Source organism: Sorex araneus, chromosome 1 (assembly GCF_027595985.1).
Source record: "Sorex araneus isolate mSorAra2 chromosome 1, mSorAra2.pri, whole genome shotgun sequence".
In the NCBI taxonomy this organism is placed as follows: Eukaryota; Metazoa; Chordata; class Mammalia; order Eulipotyphla; family Soricidae; genus Sorex; species Sorex araneus.
This window is the reverse complement of record NC_073302.1, coordinates 36746765-36766627: the sequence shown is the minus strand read 5'-3', so window position 1 is coordinate 36766627 and position 19863 is coordinate 36746765. Positions and strand designations below refer to the sequence as shown.

At 45.6% G+C, this 19863-nt stretch overlaps 1 protein-coding gene across 1 annotated transcript in view; it reads left to right on the top strand.

The window, feature by feature from the left end:
- GABBR2 (gamma-aminobutyric acid type B receptor subunit 2) overlaps positions 1-19863 on the top strand; it is a 372576-nt gene that overhangs the window by 133622 nt on the left and 219091 nt on the right. The window contains exon 3 of the mRNA XM_004600251.2: positions 19425-19595. Within this exon, the coding sequence (XP_004600308.2) occupies positions 19425-19595 (171 nt within the window). The remainder of the gene's footprint in view (positions 1-19424; positions 19596-19863) is intronic.

The window sequence follows — 19863 nt, the reverse complement described above, 5'->3', positions numbered from 1 at the left end:
GAGTGTTCTTCACCAACTTAATCCACTTCACCAGCCTCCAGGAACACAGCGTGCCACCTCCCCCGGCTGTCTCTGCCTTGCAGAGACTCAGGGTTATCAGATGGGATATGGGAGACCTCTTGTGTTGGAAGGATACTTGCGAGAACAGCTCTGTCCCCCATACTGCTCAATGTGGCATACCTCTTAGGCCTTCACTGCATCTATGGATGCTTCCCTCCGTTTGCCTTTGAAATTAATTTCTTTCACTTGAGAGATCCACGTTCTTTTCGGTCCTCCTGATGGTGCCTATTCTCCAGTGTGTCATTAGAGCCTGGCTCCCTGGCTAGTGTTTCTGTTTCTGTGATGACTTTGGTGTGATGGATAGAATGATCGAGATTTGAGTCAGGGAGCCTTGTTTCCGAGGCCCTGTATTCTCGCAAGAGTAGGACTCTGAACCCGAAACTAAATAATTCCCCTTGCGAAGGAGTTTGGCTTAAAAAACCCTTTGGATGTTGTTCTCTCTGCTCCCACTAGTTTCCTTTGCTCATCATCGAATGAGAAGATCGTCTCCTGGGTTTGTATATTTAAAATAGAAGTACATGTTCATTGCCGCATTATTCACAATAGCCAAAATCTGGAACAATGCAAGCGTCCCAGAGCAGATGACGGGATAAAGAAACTGTGGTACATATACGCAGTGGAATACTACTCGGCTACAAGAGAAAAGATAATCATGTAATTTGCTGCTATGTGGATGGAACCCGAGAGGATCATGCTGAGTGAAGTTAGTCAGAAGGAGACAGAGAGATACAAAATGAGCTCTTCCCTGGGTGGGATATAAAGAAACATAGTGAGAAAATAACTGATGTCCAAAGGCAACAGAAACTAAGAACTGATCTTCAATGGGAAGCTTCCCAGGGCATGGTGGGGGTGGGGGGGGGGTCGGGGTGATGGCAGGGGAGAGGATAAGGAGCAATGTGAGACGGTGGGGGAGGGTGTGACGAGAGAGTGTTTCATGCATGAAACTCTGTCATGTTGTTAAGTCATGGTGCCTAAACTAAAAATGAAAGTAAAATAGAATTGCCGAATCGTGGCATTTTGGAGCCATCTCCTGGGACCAGGAGCTAGTGGTTAGGGAGCTTCCTAACATTGCGCCCAGACCCAGGTTTATTCCCTGGCACCACGTGGCCCCAGACTGCATCATTTGAACGTCACTCTTTTGATTCAGGCAAACCACTTGTATTGCAACTTAATACTTTCCTTTGAAGTGCCTCATCCTTTCATCTAAGTACCATGAACGGACAAGAAGACAATGCAAAGAAAGAGAGGAAGTACCTAGAGAGACATAAAATACTATAAAAGACTCACCTAAGAGCATTCCGTGTGCCATCAGCACGGTGCGCAGGAAACTGAGCACGGACAGATGCAGACTCTCCGTGGTTTGGGAGTCCTGGGTTCAGTCCGTGGGTCTCCAAGAAAAAATGAAGCAGACAAAACCCTCTATTATTCAACCACAGTTCATTCTATGAATCCTTGTGTGCCTCCCTGAAATGGTCACACACTGTTCCCAGTTTTCCCTTTGGGACGCTCCCTGCCGCAGGAAGTTTGTTCTGTTTACATTCATTCACACATTTGTTTTTCCCACGGACACTTCAGTATTGCTTCTGTGATCGCTGCCGTGTTGCATCTTAGTGTCCTGGAGAGAAGGCGGTGATTACTGTAGAGTGCCACCCTGCCTGGTGGATGTGGGCAGGCCAGGGCTGGGGAAGGCTTCTTCCCAGGGGAATAGAGAGAGCCTGGGAGCTTTGAGAGGTGGCAGACTGGCAGGAGAGAGAGGGAAAAGAGCGAGAGGGCTGGAGAAGGAGGGTGGGGGGACTTCATTAACTTGAGGGGAGTCCCTCTAGGACTTCCCTTCTACAAAACACTTTCCTGTCCGAGAGCCCTGGAGGGCTGGTCAGGACAGGGTGGATTCTCCCACTGCCCAGGTCAAGCATCACGGATATCTGAGAAGGAGGAGCCAGGGCTGGGTGTTTCCTAGCCACCTCCCTCTGCTCGTTTCCTGTGCTCTGCTGGTCCAGAACAAGGAAGTTTCGTGTTCTTAAAAACTTTATGTATATTATGTATGTTATATGTTATATAATATGTTATATATATTTATATATGACGTAGGCATATGTTATATATTTATAACATATACAGCTATATTTTTAATTCTTTTTAAAAATCTTGATTCCACACTCTCAATTTTGTTTTGTTTTGGACCACAGCTGGCAGTGCTCAGGACTTACTTCTGGCTCTATGCTTAGGGATCATGTCTGGTGAGACTCAGAGACTCTCTGTGATGCCAGAGATTGAACCCAGGACAGCTACATTCATGGCAAGCTCCCTAACCGCTGTTCTATCTCTTCGGCCCCCATATGCACTTAATGTCCCCAGAAACATCTGAATTCTTCTTTACTTAATGAGAGGCAGTTTTAGTTCAGAGGGCAAACTGAACCTAAGATGACATCTTGTATGGAGTTTTGATGTCCCTGAGATCTAGCCTTATCACAACAAGGGGAGAGAGATAGAGTGCTGGGAGAAGTGAGGGGCAGCAGGGAAGGCTTCCTGGGGGAGGTGGCCCCGCACAGGCCGGGGTGTATGTATAGAAGCTGGTCTGGGAGAACTGGGAGCACTCAGCCGAGAGAAGTGCTGCATCCTCTCCCCACCGCATGCTTCAAGCTGGGCCCCCACACACCTTTCCCCCTATGGATCTGATTTCAACCTCTCCACTAATTAGAAGTGCTAAATTGACATGAGGAGACATGATTTTTGCAGTGTGGTAATTAAAAGGCAGTTGGCTTCACAGCTGTGATCACACGAGGATGCTTCTTACCCCCAAAGACATCAGCTGAAAGCAAAGTGCAAAGGAGCTGAGGAAACCGAAGAGGCTTCTAATGCAATTTGTTAATTTCCTGCATTTGTCACTTGCACAGCTGTGAGGGGGAAATGGAACATTCTGCCCAAAGTTTAAGGGGAAATTAAAGACATACATTCAGATTGTGCACAATTAGATGAGCAATATAATCATCATCATTATTATTATTTTTTGGGTAATTAACAAGCCATTTTAAAATCACCCAGATTAGGATTTAGAGGGCCTAATAGAGAGTTACGTCTTTGCCTGGTGGCAGCCTTGTCCCGCTGAGCAAACCTTTTCATTCACTAGAGTTTCTCCATCTGTAAAATGGGCACATGACTGTTCCACTCTGCTTTTCTCAGGACTGAGGGGCAAGGGCTTTCTAAATGTAGGAACTTCTTTCATTACAAGAGAAGACATACAATTCTCCTAACCATAGAGCCAAAATTTAATCACAATGATAAATAGGTGCCTGTGTTACTCCGATCGTCACATTAACCCTGAGGAGTGGGGTGTCACCCCAATTTATAGAGGAGACGGCTCCTCAGAGGAAAGACAGTGTTCCTCTAGTGGCAGAGCGAATAGACTTCTCAGCTGCAGCTCCACATTTTTTTCTTTGGGGGTCGGGGCACAACTGGTGTTGTTCAGGGTATACTCCTGGCTCTGCACTCAGGAACTGTTCCTGGCCATGCTCAGGGGAACCTGTGGGATGCCGGGGATTGAGCCCTGATCTGCTGCATGCAAGTCAATTTCCCTATCTATCCACTGTACTGTCTCTCCTGCCCATCCAAGTTCTTATTTATTTATTTATTTATGCTTTTTTGGATCACACCCAACGATGCTCAGAGATACTCCTGGCTTTATACTCAGGAATTACTCCTGGTGGTGCTTGGGGGACCATATGGGATGCTGGGAGTTGAACCCGGGCCGATCGCATGCAAAGCAAATGCCCTACTCGCTGCGCTATCACTCCAGACCCCATTCATGTTCTTACCTAGAGGAACTTTACTGCTTTCCCAGCACTGCCCTTATTCTGTCCATCTTCTATTTCTTCTTTGTATTTTCTCTTGGTTTCTTTTTGGGGGGTGGAGGAGGGGAAGGGTTATACCTGCTTGTGCTCAGGGAGCACTCCTGAGAGTGTTCAAGGGACGATATTGGGATTCAGGGACCCAAACCAGGCTGGCCATATGCAAGGTAAGCAAGTACCTCATCTGCTGGACTATTTTTTTGTGCCCCCTCACACTGCAATTCACTCCCATTTTTCTATTAAAAAGAGAAAGAAAAGGAAAATAAGGATTTGAAAGAGTAATTTCCCCCCCAACCTTCTTTACATAAAATAACGAGGGAAATGCCGAAGAGGGCAGGGAAGAAGGAAACGGAGCTTAGAGAACGCCATGTCGCAAAAGCATTGTATTTGAAAAACCAGAAAATCAAATTACTTTACAATTTACTTTTTGCAAATAAATAAAAGCAATTTCTGGAACTAGGTGATGGACAGTTGGATATTGGCTGTGTTATTACTTCCTAAACTGAACATACATATTTCATGTGCTTGTATATGCATTTTAGGTTCTATGATCCATGTTCAAAAAGAAAAATGTGAAGTTGGCCTCTTATGTAAAAACATCAACTGTGCATGAGTTTTGTTCCCAATAATTAAGTTGAACCAACTATGGAATCAAGTGCATGATAAGCCATGAATGTGGTATTATTGTTTTTCCTTTTAGGCAAATCTTTTTGTCTCCTCCTCCTCCTCCTTCTCCTCCTCTTCCTCCTCCTTCTCCTCCTCTTCCTCCTCCTCCTCCTCCTCCTCCTCCTCTTCCTCCTCCTCCTTCTCCTCCTCCTCCTCTTCCTCCTCCTTCTCCTCCTCCTCCTTCTCCTTCTCCTCCTCTTCTTCCTCCTCCTCCTCCTCCTCCTCCTCCTCCTCCTCCTCCTCCTCCTCCTCCTCCTCCTCCTCCTTTTTGTACTCGGGCACCTCCCTAGGAAGCACCTTTGCCTATTGAGAAGATTCCAGAAACAAAAATCCCACTTGCTTCCTAGTAGAAGACATCCATCCAATTATAAAACCTGCCTATGCTCCCATTTTCTCGTTTATAAGTTGAGGATAATGAAATCTCCTGACATCCGGGGTCTTCCTGGAGACCAGAGTCGGGCCCCAGAAGGGAATGTGTTTTGGCAGCATAATAGTCTATGGACTGAGTGAGCATTGGGGAACTTACAGCCCCCACCCACCCCCCACCCTCCCATGTTTCAATTGCTTTATGTGTCTCCACTAAAAGTGACTTAACCTTTCTGAGCCTCACTCTTCTCTTCTGGAAAAGAAAATGCTGGTTGTTTCACAGAATTGTTGGGCTGGTGGTGCTTGTCATACCAGCATTTCTCAGCCTTTTCCTCACTGGGGCCCCTTCTGACCTTGTTTCCTTCCGGTGGTCCCCCCGTCATATTGGTTGACCCCCTAGACTTAGGTCATGGCCCCTTATTTACATGATTTTCATCTGTCCCCTTTCGGAACTTCCTGGGGACGCACAGGAGGCCCATATATCCCTTGGCCGAGAAGTCCCGCATGATGCAATAGTTTCAAGGAACCCAAACCCCCGCTTTGCTCCTGGCTACGCTGCTCTGCGTCAGGCATGTGTCTTCTCCCCTCGCTGCCAACCTCAGTTTCTCTAGAGGGAAACAGAGACAAGAATGCCTTTTATACCTCCTCCCAACAGTTGTTGTGAGTTCCCTGGAAGAATATGGCCCCGGAAGCGGTGGTTGAGCAGGGCTGTGGAAGTCGAGGTCTCATCCACAGGAAGGAAAAAGAATGGCTCCCCACGTTTCGAGCCCTGGCTCTCGGCTAAAGCAGCGTCCAGCCTTAGAGCAGGGCCAGCCAGGGTGCCCCAGAGACCTTTTGTTTGGAAAGGGGCTCCAAGAGCTGCCCCACACAGCCGGCATTCAGTTTCCCTCCGTCAACTTGGGAGACACTTTGCAGCCGCTCCTGTCCCGTTAATCTCACGGCCGTCTATGTTGAAGCACTTTGTGTCCAAACAGTTTTGGGGGCCCGACAGCGACCTGGCACAGACTTGAAGTGGACCCGAGTTCCCAACTCACACAGCCCAGCGCCTTTGTATATGTCCTGGCACTGGCCACAAACAAGGTTTTGTCGGCCGCTTCCTGAGAAAGTTGTGTCCCATTCATCTTGGCTGAAAGGAACCCTAGATAACAAATACTCCCCTCATTTAATTACAGAAACAGCCAGCAAACCCATGGGGGGGAAGAAAAAAAGATTAAATCAAGCAGAGAAAAGAGCAAATTTCAGCCATCCTCCCCTGCCTTCCCCCATCCTCTTCCCGCCTCCCCCCTCCACCTCCCCAGAATCCAGAACGAGTTTCTCACCTAGAGTTTAACAACGAGAGCTGCTCTTCAGTATACTCTGCCGCCCGCAGAGAGTTCAGCTCTGATGTCCAAACCAAGACTGGAATGAATTGCACACAGGCACAGAATCCATCAGTGGCTGGGAATAATTTCATAAAGATCCTGGAGTTGAGAGATGATGGATTTGCGTTTTCCATCTGGGCTCATTTCTGCAAAGAATGAGTCTCAGTAGCAATTATGGAATAAGTCAGATCAAATGAAGCACATGCCCACACCTAAGCAACAATCTCCTTCATCCCCTTCTCCTTCTTGCTTGGAGAAAAGAGCTTAGAATTAGGTGGTTACAAAGGAAACTTTGAAATTCATGGTCTAGTCCATGATTTTCCAAGATTAAAAAAAAAAAAATCAGACCTAGGGGCCAGAGCAATAGTACAGTGGCTTGTACGCAGCCAACCCAGTTCGATCCCCGGCATCCCATAGGGCCCCCTGAGCACTGTTCGGAGTGATTCCTGAGTGCATAACCAGGAGTGAGCCCTGAGCATCATTGGGTATATCCCAAGAAACCAACCAACCAAACAAACAAACAAATAAAAAAAAACCCAGACATATACAAGGGGGAGCTGATTTGTCTTGTTCTCACTACAGAGGAGTGAATCCCATCTCCCAGCTCCCTAAAACAGCCTTAGCGCTGCCTTTGTGTACTCCTTTCCCCAAGCAGGTGGTTTGTGTTGAGAGAACCCTGACAGATCCTGAGAGCCCCCCAGAACCTCGCCAGGGCAACCTGAGCGTCCCTCTCCATGCCTACTATGCTGGCAAGGGGGGAATCTACAGAACCTCCCAGCATCCTCTGTGTCCAGCTTGGAAACTTGCCAGATGGGAGCTGCTGGAAGCCCCTGTATAAACCAGCTCCTGCCCGTGGTTCCGTGGGCTGTCAGGAAGAGCAGGTTTCCTCTCACCACACGGGACTGTCTGGGGCTGCTTGAAGAAAGCATGGAGTTCCAAGTCTGAGAACCAGCCCCATGTTTCTGAGACTGGCCTTGCAGGGCTGCCCATCTTTTCTGGGTGCCAGGCTCTTCAGCTGGAAAAGGGATGTTAATTTCTGCCTCCTAAGAACCAAGGGACTCGGAGATTCTTTGACATTCTAGATGTTTGGAAGCATCACTTATTGTGAAGTGGGCGATGTTGGACTGAGAACTTCCTACTAAACTTGGTCTCTTGGCACGCCTAACTCTTCCTCATAAAATAACAATTTTCCTGAAAAATAAGGCGCAAACTTTCTCTTTTCTCCTCTCCACCCTGAGTTAAGAGATGGGGCCTGCTGCCAGTCAGAAAGCGGACAGCTCTGCTGCTTCTCACAGCCGCTGATCTTCTCAGCAGCCAAGATGTTTTTTTTCTCCTCTTCCTCTGCATCTGGTCTGTCTAAATTCAACCAGTGCTATAAATTCTCAGAAAAAGCTGGCTAAGGAGTGAATGGGAGGGCACTAGGAGTGCATTGCATCCTGGGTAGCAGAAACTTTCCAAGAAAAGTTTTTAGTCAAGAGTGGAAAACCCTAGCAGCCAAGTACAAGGGGGAATTTAATGTGCTGGGTTGATCTCAAGCATCAAAACACCAGAAGTGAGGGCCAGAGTGATAGTCCAGTGGGTAGGGAGCTTTCTTGCATGAGCTCTGCTAGGAATGATACCTGAGCACAGAGCCAGGAATCAGCCCTGAGCATTGCCGGTCATGGGTCCCTCCCCCATCTCTCAAGAAAAAGAATGTTAAGATGTCACCTTATTTTCATAGACCAGTGTTAGGTGAGAGAGTGCCTGGCAGAGCCCCCTTTAGTGCCTTGATACTTGTTCTCCCAGTTACTATATAGCACTGTAGCACTGTTGTCCGTTGTTCATCCATTTGCTCGAGTGGGCACCAGTAATGTCTCCATTGTGAGATTTGTTGTTCCTGTTTTTGGCATATCGAATACACCATGGATAGCTTTCCAGGCTCTGCTGTGTGGACGGGATACTCTCGGTAGCTTGCCGGGCTCTCCGAGAGGGACGGAGGAATCCAACCCAGTTCGGCCACGTGCAAGGCAAACACCCTATAGAAAACAAGAGGAATGCATAGATTGTGTCTTTTGATAAATTATGTCATGAAAGACCTGTCTTGTGCCAGTGGATGAGTCCCCTGAAGACGCTTGTCATTTAGCCTTTGAAAAAAGCACAGCAAGCGGCATGCAGTAAATACCCAGCAGCCGCTGAGGAAGAGTCCGCCTCAGAAGATGATCGATTGCTGGATAAAGAGGAAAACTTTAGAAAGATGCATCAGGCAGAAAAGAACACTGTCTTCATGAAATAGCCTACAATTATATATGAGACATTCCTAGGAAACGGAAAATGTCAATAACACAATCAGAGCTCGGGATCCTAAACCTTAAAATGTAGGCGGTTGGAAATCACACCAGCAAATTCACGAAGAGCCTGAGTACCGACCCGTTTGTATTCTGCCATGCCTGCCACCTTGCAGCCACAGCAGGGCCAAGTAAAATAATAATGAAATGCTGCTTTATCTCTAAAAGAACAGTGAAAAATGAAGATGTTCTCTAGGATCAGGATGTGAAGAAGTGAGAACACAGGTGCCCAGCAGCCAGGACTATAGTGGGTGCATCTGTTTTGTTAGAAATGAGTGGGGCTGAGTATGCACATACTCAGTAATGGCAGAGATAGACTGAAATCTGCTGGCTGGCAAACAGTGGCTGTTTATTCAAGTCTCACAGCGGTTAGTTATAGGGGAGTCATGAAGGGTGGGGGTAGCAGTTACGCATAGGTGTGGTTGAATGTTATCATAACAAAGAACAGATGTCAAGCCCTCCCCTCAGGGGAAGTTCTTCCAGGAGATTAACTCAAGGACAAAAATCTCATCTAAGTGCTCAGCTCTCTAGATTCCTGCTAGGAGATCCGCCCACGGGCGTAATTCCATCTCAGGGCATATTGCTTTCCCCTTTCCTTAGCTAGTAATCCATTTAAACCGTCATCTTAAATTTACTTCTTAATATTTCTGGTTATTTTGTATGGAAACAGTAAGAGATATATTAAGCTTAAGGGGTGGCTCTTTCTGGGGACATCTTGCTCTATATCCCAGACTACAGTCCTTAGGTCAGCTCAGTCTTTCCTAATCTAGACAGGGTCCTTATTCAGTTACTTCTTTTGGGTCATGACAGAGTTTGTTCCATGACTGTGCTCTTAACTTATACTTTTGGTGCTTAGCTTGTTCCCTTTTCGATGCAAGAATAGCTTGCAGCTTGCTCTGGGTCCACCTAGGTCCCTCACCAGGACCCAGCTTTCAGGAAGTAAGAACAGCTGAGGCTTAAGTCAAGTAAATATGTTGGATCACTGTATCACTGTCATCCCGTTGATCAACAATTTGCTTGTTCAGGTGCCAGTAATGTCTTCATTTGTCCTAGCCCTGAGATCTTAGCAGCTTCTCTTTTTTCGTTCAGTATGCCAAATACAGTAGCAATGATGGGTCTCATTCCCTTACCCTGAAAGAGTCTCCAGTGCAGCACCACTGAGAAGAATGAGTAAAGAGAGGCTGCTAAATATGTTGGATACCCAGGAGTAAATATTATTTGGAGTCAGTTAACTCCCAGGTTACAAAAGCATAGCATTAACTGTCTTCCTGTGTCTATACAAAAAGGATATTGCTCTAAAATAAACTATGAAAAAAACATAAAGGAAAGAGAAAAGCAATATTTCACTTCACTGTATCACTGTATCACTGTTGTCCTGTTACTCATCGATTTGCTCGAGTGGGCGCCAGTAATGTCTCTACTCATCCCTGTTGTGTTCAGGTTTGGGGAATGAAGCCCATTATTGTTACTGTCTTTGGCATATCGAATATGCCATGGGTAGCTTGCCAGGCTCTGCCATGCAGGATTCTGCACTTAGTATACAAAATCCAGAGCCCTCAGAAGAGTTTGACTCTACAAGTCACAGGGTCTGATTTGGGGATATAAGTGATTAACAGGCAGAGTCTGACTAAACTGACTCCTGGGCAGAGTCTCTTGCCCCGCGCCTGGCTGTCTTCACCAGGGACCCTTGGAGGGGGTGGGTTGAGTTTCCCTCCCTGCCCCGAGCAGAGCCCCCAAAGCTGAAGACCTCCAGCATTCAGCCACAGCCATGCTCAAGGCCCCTCTCCACACGTTCAGACGAGCCTCACGCATGAAGAAACCGGCAGAGGAACCCAGGTTTCGGGACTCGGGGCTGAGATATCAAAGCCTGCTCAGATCGGGACTGGGCCTCTCTGCCCAGATCCCCCATTTTCCAGTAACTAGGCAGTCACACCAACAAACTGCTCCCTGTGCTGTGTAACCCCATCAACGGCCAGCATCCAGAGACTATAAAACCAAACTCCCCACAGTGCGGGCAACATCTTATAGCCTAGTTCTCCCTCTCAGAGAACCTGGCAAGCTACCAAGAGTTTCCTGTCCACATGGGAGAGCCTGGCATACTCCCCGTGGTGTATTCATATGCCAAAATCAGTAACAATGATGGGTCTCATTCCTCTGACCCTGAAAGAACCTCCAATGCGGCACTGTTGGGAAGGATGAGTAAAGAGAGGCTGCTAAAATCTCAGGGCTAGGATGAATGGAGATGTTACTGAGACTGCTCGAGAAAATTGACAATCCAGGGGATGATGATGATGATGATGATGATGTGATTAACAGGGGAAGAAGAGCACAAAAGAGAAGTTAAAGATAAACACAGAGGATTAGGAGTGCCTGATGGAATTGGGTGTGCCTTATGGGAGCACTGAGATGGGTGTAACTCAATAAACCTAAGGTCCCTGCGGGAGGAGCAAGGACAAACCAAAGTTAAACCTAAAATGCTTAGAACTATAATTCAACATAACGTGACCAAAATATATATACAATAAACATTGTTGCATATCAGATCTATAAAAATGCTAAGTATAGTATATCTCTTTTTATGTTTCTCTCCATCTGTCCGTCCATCCACCCACCCACCTACATATCCACCTATAAAGATTTATTGTGAATTGAAAGACTAGAATGTGAAGGATGAAGGGCTCTCTGTGCCCCAGGTAAAATCAAGAGTTCCACATCCACATCTATCTTGGCAAATGTTTTGTGTTCTAAGAATAAAGAAATAAAGTGCTCAGGCACCAGGAGGCAGAAACCAGAATCGTACAAATGAACAAATTGCCCCAGATTTCTCCTGTGTGGCTAGGTGAAGGAGAATAATCCTCAGAAAGTGGCTGATTCTTTGCCTTTTTAAAGAATATTAAAATATAAGCAAGTAGATTAGGACCATAAAACCAGATCAATGTATCCAGGATGGAGAGGTGTGGTGGATATATAGTTTGGGTACCAAGAAGAACGAATGGAAACAAAAAGCATTTGAAAACAAGATAGCAACAAAATGGTAAATACAATACCTGCTGTACTAAGTACTTAGTACAGAGTCAACATGTTTTTAAAAATCCATTTGCTCTCTTCAAGAAATATGCTTGAGATCAATTTTAATAGAATTTAGATAAAAAGGGTCAGGGCTATGGCAGATAAAGGTAACCACAAGTAAAGGGCTTTAATATTAATATCATAAGAGATACTAACTCACTCTTAATATCAAGTTTGTATAAAACAAAGGTCAGTAAAATGATAAAGGTGTTTATTTTACCTGATAACCATTACTGCTCAATCCACTCAATGATAATCTATTAAATTCCCACCATTTATAGTAGCCAATTATTGCTTTTCATTGCTGGAAAAGTGAAAGAATTATAATGAACATTTATACTTAAAATAGCATAAAATTTAAGCATATGAAAGCAAAAACTACTGAATCCATAGGGAAATTATCAGTGATCACAGAGAAAAATTTGTCAGACTCCCCCAGTCTTTATATTCACTACAAAAATGCAAAGCCTATAGTAACAATGAGTTCGTTTGCTTATCTCTTATGCATAAGAGATTGATAAAGAATTTCCTATCTTAGAGACTCTGTGCGCTTTTCTAGCTATTATGGAACTTTGACAAAAACTGATTGTGTGATGAGCTAAAATGAAAACCTGTTTGAAAACCTGTTAAGTTAAAGCAACACTAACCACCCCATTCTCAAAACAATGCAATAGAGCCAGACCATTGAACAAGTCTGTAAAATGAGTCCAGATGTGCTCCCTGGAATAAATCCCTGCTGAGGGATTGACCTGAAGCCTCAACCACTGCCTGTTTGGAAATTGAGCACGAGTTCTTGAAACAAGGCAGGAAGCCCGAGAAGGTTGTGAGTGAGGCCCTAGTGCTCCTCAGTTCTGGAGTCTGGTTCTCGGGGCTGTGGTCAGGACAGGACGTCTGGTGAGACAGAGGAAGGTGGGCAGTCAGCAGGGGAAGAAATAGCACGGGCATCAGGCTCCTTGAGACCGGAGCCCAATCTGTTTTTGTCTTCTTGGCTACCACGGATTCCTTTTTACCTCCCCGTTGCTGCACCTCCTTCTGCTTATTCAAAACTAGGCACATGGAAAGGCATTGCCATTTCTCAACCCTTGCTGGGTATCCAGATGGCTTGGGAAGTTTTAAATAATATGGATGCATGGGGTCTCTGTCTAATGGTCTGACTCAGAGTAGTGCCAAGTCATCAAAAAAATTTTTTTAATCTCCCCAAGTGCCAAGTGATTTAATCATTTGATTGGAGTCCTTTGTCCTGGCCAATGAACCCCAGGGCTGGATGCTTTTTTTGGGGGGGTCCCTCTAGTTCTAAGGATCAGCCAGGATCCAAAAGTCTGCCCAAGGAAGGAAGTTTTGGGAAGCTGGAGCTGAAGAACAGTGAGGCAAAGCAATCTAATCAAAGTGTGCATTATCTCAAATGGAGCAGAAAATGTCAGCGCCGGTTAATATTTTGCACCCAACATGATTTAGACCTGGGGCATATATTGTACTCCGAGCCCATTGTAAACACAATGGGCCATTTATTCACTGAACAGTAACCACTGTAATTACCTACAGGGCAAACATATGAAGTTGTTCAAGCAACAATTAATTGTGGACCTGGAACTAATGGGACAATAATGGTAAAGTACCAACCAGAGTGTGATTCAGAAATCACATCAGAATACCAATATTTTCCAAATTGTATTAGATAAGCATTTGGGGTGACGGGACCATCCTTGGTCCTGAAATAGGTACTCCCTGATTTTTCAAATCACTCTTTAGACTAGTGGCCAGGGGACGTTTGAATTATTGTTTTCATCTTGAGAAGAGCATCATGGACACCCGATTCGAGGGCCTGTAGGACAGCTTCTATTTCTTGTGCTTGCCGTGGACCCTTGAGTACCCCCCGACCTTACGGCCTGGTAGGTCTCTGTGAATCAGAGGGAGGCTTTTCAGAAAAGCATCTATGTTCGTGCGTGGCTACACATCTGCTCAAGTTTTGTGTGCAGTTTTCAGAGGGTTTGGATGAAGTCCCTCTATGGTCTCATGCAGTAATGGTCCATTTGCACCCCCACCATCTGCCCTATCTTGGGGTCTGCCTGCTGCCCATGAAGCTCCTTCATGGCTGGCAATGCTGCTAGAGGTTGCTCTTGCCAGGACGAGCTGGGAGATTTTTCTCTGTAGGGTCTTCCCAGAAATGTATTCATATTTGTTAATGTTCCTCCTCTTTTAAATGGACCAATCACTTACTTATAATTTGAAATATCAGGAGTTGAACTGAATATGTCTATAGGAATTGAATATACCCCCCAGACCCCCAAGTTCCAAAGACATCCACCTATCAGGACCCCTCTGCCAGTTCCTACCACCATCCCAATTTTTTTTGCCATTTTCATTAGTTGTTAGGCTTCTTCTGTTTATTCGGCACTCTGATCGACAATTGTGTCCTTGAGCGGGTTTCATGCAGACAACATCCCCCGCCAGAGTGTCTGTTCCCTCCACCATTGTCTTGGGGTTCTCCACCTCAAATACCATCCCCTTGCTCACCACCATGGAAAACTCGCTTCTGTAGACCTGTTCCCAGTTCTCTTGCCTTTGATGGTCTTATTCCCATTCTGTACTTCTTTATATCCCACATAAGACCATTCTGTACACATCCCTTTCTTTCTGGCTGACTTCAAGCACTTGATACCCTCCAGTTCCATCCATGTAGTGGCATGTTGCATGGTTTCATCTTTGTTAATAACTTAGTAGTATTCCATTGTGTCTGTGTACCATAGTTTCTTTATCTAGTCATCTGTTCTTGGACACTTGTGTTATTTTTGTATTTTGGCTACTGTGAATGGTGCTGCAGTGAACATAGGAGTGCAAATGTCTTTTCTGAATAGTTTTTTTTGGTTTTGGTGTCGATGCCAATAAGTGGATTTTCTGGGTCAGCTTAATTAGTTGGTTTTTATTTTTGAGAATTGTGTCCATGTTGTTTCCCAAAAGGGTTGAACCAATCAACATTCCCTCCAGCAGTTGATAAAGATTCCCCCCCCCCGCCCCACATCCATGCCAACATTGGTGTTATTGTCCTTTGTGATGTGTGCCAGTCTCGCCAGTCTCGCTGCTGTGGATGATATTAATTGTTGTTTTTATTAGCATTTCCCTAATGGTACTTGACACAGAGATTTGTTTATACCTGTTGACTCCCTGAATATCTTCTTTGAGGAAGTTTATGTTTGTTTCCTCATTTTTGATGGCATTATTTTTAAAAATTTCTTATTTAGTTTTACAAGTGCTTTATATATCTTGCATATTAACCCCTTGTCAGATGAGTGGTGGGCAGATAATTTCTTCTAGTCTGTTGGTGTCTTTTTATTCTGGTCATCATTTCTCTTGTGGAACAGAAGTTTCCGTAATCAAGTCAGTATGGTACTGGAATAAGGACAGACTCTCAGACGAGTGGGATAGAATTGAGAGCTGAGACACATACTTCCGTATGCCTGAGAACGTGGTCAACTAATCTTCGATAAAAGAGTTAAGAGTATGGAATGGAACAAAGAATGCCTCTTCAACAAATGGAGTTGGGAAAACTCGTCAGCCACATGTTAAGCAAACAAACAAACAAAACCTCTTAGACCCCTATCTCATACCATGAACGAAAATCAATTGAAAATGGATCAAATACCTTGATATCAAACCTGAATCCATAAATCATACTGAGAAACACACAAGCAGAATCCTTCATGACATTGATTCTAGAAGCCTCTTCAATGATTCATTGTCATTGGCCAAGCAAACAGAAGCAAAGATAAACAAACGGGATACACTAAGTATACTTCTCTTTATCTCTTTTAGAGGTGCTTTATTCTAGCCATTTGTCTTTTGTATAAGTTATAAATGTGTGTGTGTGTGTGTATTGAACCCAGGGCCTCACACATGTGACCTTGAATTCTGCACTGAGTCACATCCCAGGCACCTAGAACTGAATGGCAACAGCTGTCTTACCCTCAGCTCTGGTGAGTGGTACCATGTTCTCAGTTATGGGGAGCTCAGAATTGGCTCCTACTGGTGAGGGCTGTGGGCCCCTTTTTTCTGCCAGGAGCCATTTGGATATTTGATACCATTTGGGGGCCATACAGTACAGGCAGACTGGCTGCAAACAGTTGATGCAATAGTTCCTGTCTGTCCCCTCATGGCCTATCCACAGGATTCAAGGACCCCTAAACAGCCTGTGGGCTGGGCGGTCCCACCCAGGCCACGGATGGGTCGTTGCCGTGGCTCTAGTAGGTAGAGTCTACTGGAATACTGAGAGGAGACAGGACACCCGGGTGTCCCCGTGGTGGCTGTCTTCCTTCTGAGCCAGACAGAAAATGGGACACGGGACACTCTTCCCAGTTTTTTGGGGGGAAAGGGGTGCTCCTTTCTCAGGTGTTGGGGGGAACAGTGGAACACACCTGACTGAGGGTCCAGGGTGCTCCGATGTCCATTCTCTGGAGGCTGAAGTTGAACCCTGGGATGGGTTCATCTTGGAGCAGCTGCTGGCACTGGCCAGGGTGTGCCAAATGGGCATGGCATTCAGCCTTGCCCTATCTGGATCAGGGATCAAGGTGAAGCCAAAGAAGGAAGAAAGAAAGGAACTGAGGAAGGGTGAGATGACAGATGACCTGGAAGAAATCAAGTAGGACTTTTTTTTTTTTAATAATCTCAAGTTGTGGGGAGAGGGAAGGCCTTTTTCATTGTGACAGAACACCGGAAGACAGAAAAGAAGAAAAGCACATTTTAAACCCAACCACACTTTAAATAAAGAACTGCTTTTAGGGCCACTGATAGTGTCATGGGCTGAGCACATGACTTTCCCGTTGGAGGAGACTGGAGTTCAATTCCCAGCACCAATGGTCCCCTGAGCACTGCCAGGAGCAAGTACGCCTCTTCCCCTGTCCCAGCACTGCTGGTTGTGGCTCCCAAAATAAGAATAAAATCACTTTTGAGAACCAAAGAAATAGCACAGTGGGTCAGGCACTTGCTTTGCATGCGGTGAATCCAGCTTCTCTCCTCAGCACCTCATGTGATCTCCCAAGTCCTGCTAACGAGTGATCCCTAAGCACAGAGCCAGGAGTAAAACGTGGCCCCCAAACAAAGGCAAAGTTAAAAAAGCATAAAATAACTTTTTTTTTATTAGCAAAAGACACCATCAAAAACATAAAAAAGTACAAAGTGGGGCAGCGTGAGGGAGTTAACATGTATCACTCAGGACCAATGTCCTTCAGTGCTGAGATGAATCCTACCAGAGAATCAGAAAAAGACTGAGAGGCACATTGAAGTCCAGGCCAAGGGTAGGGACAGGGCACTGCAAATCACCCTGAAGCTTAGGAAGAGCGACTCAACCCCTCAGTTAAATGCAGATTAGAGCTCTAAGGTCCCGTTTCCCCAGCACCAAGCTGCCTTTAAAGATCAGGAAGTTTGCCAGCCACCTGCCAGGCTGAGGTGGAAGGACAGGGGGCCCTCCTCGGGGTGCCATTCAGGCTGGGCTTTGTAGGACAGATCATTAAAGTCCAATCTGGCAACTTGCTGCACCTAAGAGAAAAAGAAGACGGACAGACAAAGAACGACTGCACTCATTTTAGGCATATAATATATGTATTTATATACATATATGTATTTATATCCCTAAATAAATACATATACAAGTAATATATGTATTTATATCCCTAAAATGAGTGTATATATACATATATATACTCATTATATATATGTGTGTGTATATACATATATACCCATAGTATGAAACTAACACCCAAGGACAGTAGGAACAAGGGCCAGGACAAATGGTCCACGGTCAAGGGCTGGGGGTCAGAAGGCAGCTGGGATAGAGAAGGGACCATTATGACAATGATGGTTGGAAGGGATCACTCTGGATGGGAGATGTGTGCTGAAAGTGGGTAAAGGACCAAACATGATGGCCTCTCAGTGAGAGAGAGAGAGAGAGAGAGAGAGAGAGAGAGAGAGAGAGAGAGAGAGAGAGAGAGAGGGAGAGGAGGGGAAAGAGAGAAGAAAAGTGCCTGCCATAAAGGCAGAAGGGGGCTGGCAGGAGGGATATGGAGGGATATTGGTGGTGGGAAATGCACAGTAGTGGAGAGATAGATGGCTGTGGTTCGATTAAAAACAAACCAAAGGGGCTGGAGTGATAGCACAGTGGGGAGGGCGTTTGCCTTGTACGCGGCTGACCCGGGTTCGATTCCTAGCATCCCATATGGTCTCCTGAGCACCGCCAGGAGTAATTCCTGAGTGCATGAGACAGGAATAGCCGCTGAACATCTCTGGGTGTGACCCCAAAAAGCAAAAAAAAAAAAAAAAGACAAGTAAAATCAAACCAAAAAAATAAATAAAAGATGAGAACTAACGACTGGACAGTTGGACAGCTTTGAGTCCTGAATGCAACTGGAAACACACACAAATGCAAATGTGAACAGACTGGGATATTTTGCAGTCACTGTGGCAGCCTCAGTCTGAATGTTCTCAAACATATAAGAAGCCTTAACCGCACTCAAGGAGAAAAGCATTAAACAAACAAAAAATAATAAAGGACATAAAAAAAAAAGTTTCCCCAATAGGCAAGGCTACTCGTTATGACCACATGGAGGAAGAAGCAGTACCCTTCTCCGGAGGAGATGTGCACAGTATGATTCTGATTTTGATGATCAATCATTAACAATTGCATGGAAAACTTTCATCTCCCTCAGTGGACAAGAATGTGATGAAATTAGCCCCATAAGGATGCCAGACTAGTAGGTGTAGAAATTGATGGAATTCTTTGTTGGAAATGAGCATCATTGTTTAAACCAAGTCTTATCCTTTTTTGGAGGTGGGGTACCTGGTACTCAGAACACCTGGGGGTCCCTCCCAGTGGTTCTAGGCCAACTCGGTCATCAATTCAGTGTGAAAGCTCAGGGGTTCAGTGCTGCTCAGCCTGAGGTTCCAGGGTACCTGAGCCACCCCAGCAGGGATCTGTGCCCTCCAGGGCTGTATTTGGGCCCATTTAAGGATAATATGACGCTGGGGATCAAACTGGAATTGTCACATGCCTTCACCTCTGTACTGTCTCTCCTCCCCCTCAAACCATATCCCATTCACCCAGAACTTTTAATGTCACAGACTGTGCTATGGACATAGCCCGAAGTGTGTGTGTGTATGTGTGTGTGTGTGTGTGTGTGTGTGTGTGTGTGTGTGTGTATGGGGGGTGATATTCATAGTACTGTGCACAGATGTTTATACAATGATGTAATTATAAAGAGAAATTAAAAACACATCAAATGCACCCACCCATTATGTTAGAATATTGTGTGGCTATTAAAATGCTTACAAGGAATTTTTTATAGGATGGTTAAATGCTTATAGGATAGAGTTAAGGGTTCGGGAGAAATTTCAACTGTAGAACAATCTTAAGAATCTTTTTTTTCTTTTGTTAATTTGTTTAAAGCACATTTATGGGAAAGGGGGTGGAGGGACACAAATACTACAGCATTAATGGTAGTTTTTGGAGAAGGGCGGATTACTGGGCTTTCTCCATATCATGCATTTCGAAACATCTCCCCAGTGATAAGACATGCTAATACCACCAAGTAGTGATAGGTGACAATAACACCACCAAGAAAAGGCTTCGCAAACATCTCGCCCCAGGTGCTTGAGCCGAGGGTCAACACTAAGGGTCTCTGCTCTGTTTGGGAAGGGCTAGGGGTCCCCGTAGTAAAAGTCTTTTTTTTTTCTTTCGTGTGTCTCAGCTGTCCTTTGCTGCCACCACACCTGTGCTCGCGGATAAGAAAAAGTACCCGTACTTCTTCCGGACGGTGCCCTCGGATAACGCGGTGAACCCGGCCATCCTGAAGCTGCTGAAGCACTTCCGGTGGAAGCGAGTGGGAACCCTGACGCAGGACGTGCAACGCTTCTCTGAGGTAGGTGGCTGAAGGCCAGGGGCCGCCCGGGGAGGGTGGGGTGCTGCAGGTGTGCTTTCGTGAGCAGGACCAAAGCTGTTCGGTCCAAGAGGCCAGATGAACCTCCACATTTGCCCACTCAGAAGCCAATGCTTCCCTTTTCTTTGTTGTCCTGGACCAAGCCACAAATAAGCCCTTCCTTCCCCTGGGAAGTTGGTGGTTCTCGCTCCTGATGCTTAGGGGTGGTTAAGATGCTCTGCCAAGAGCATCTCCCCTGTGAAGAGGGATT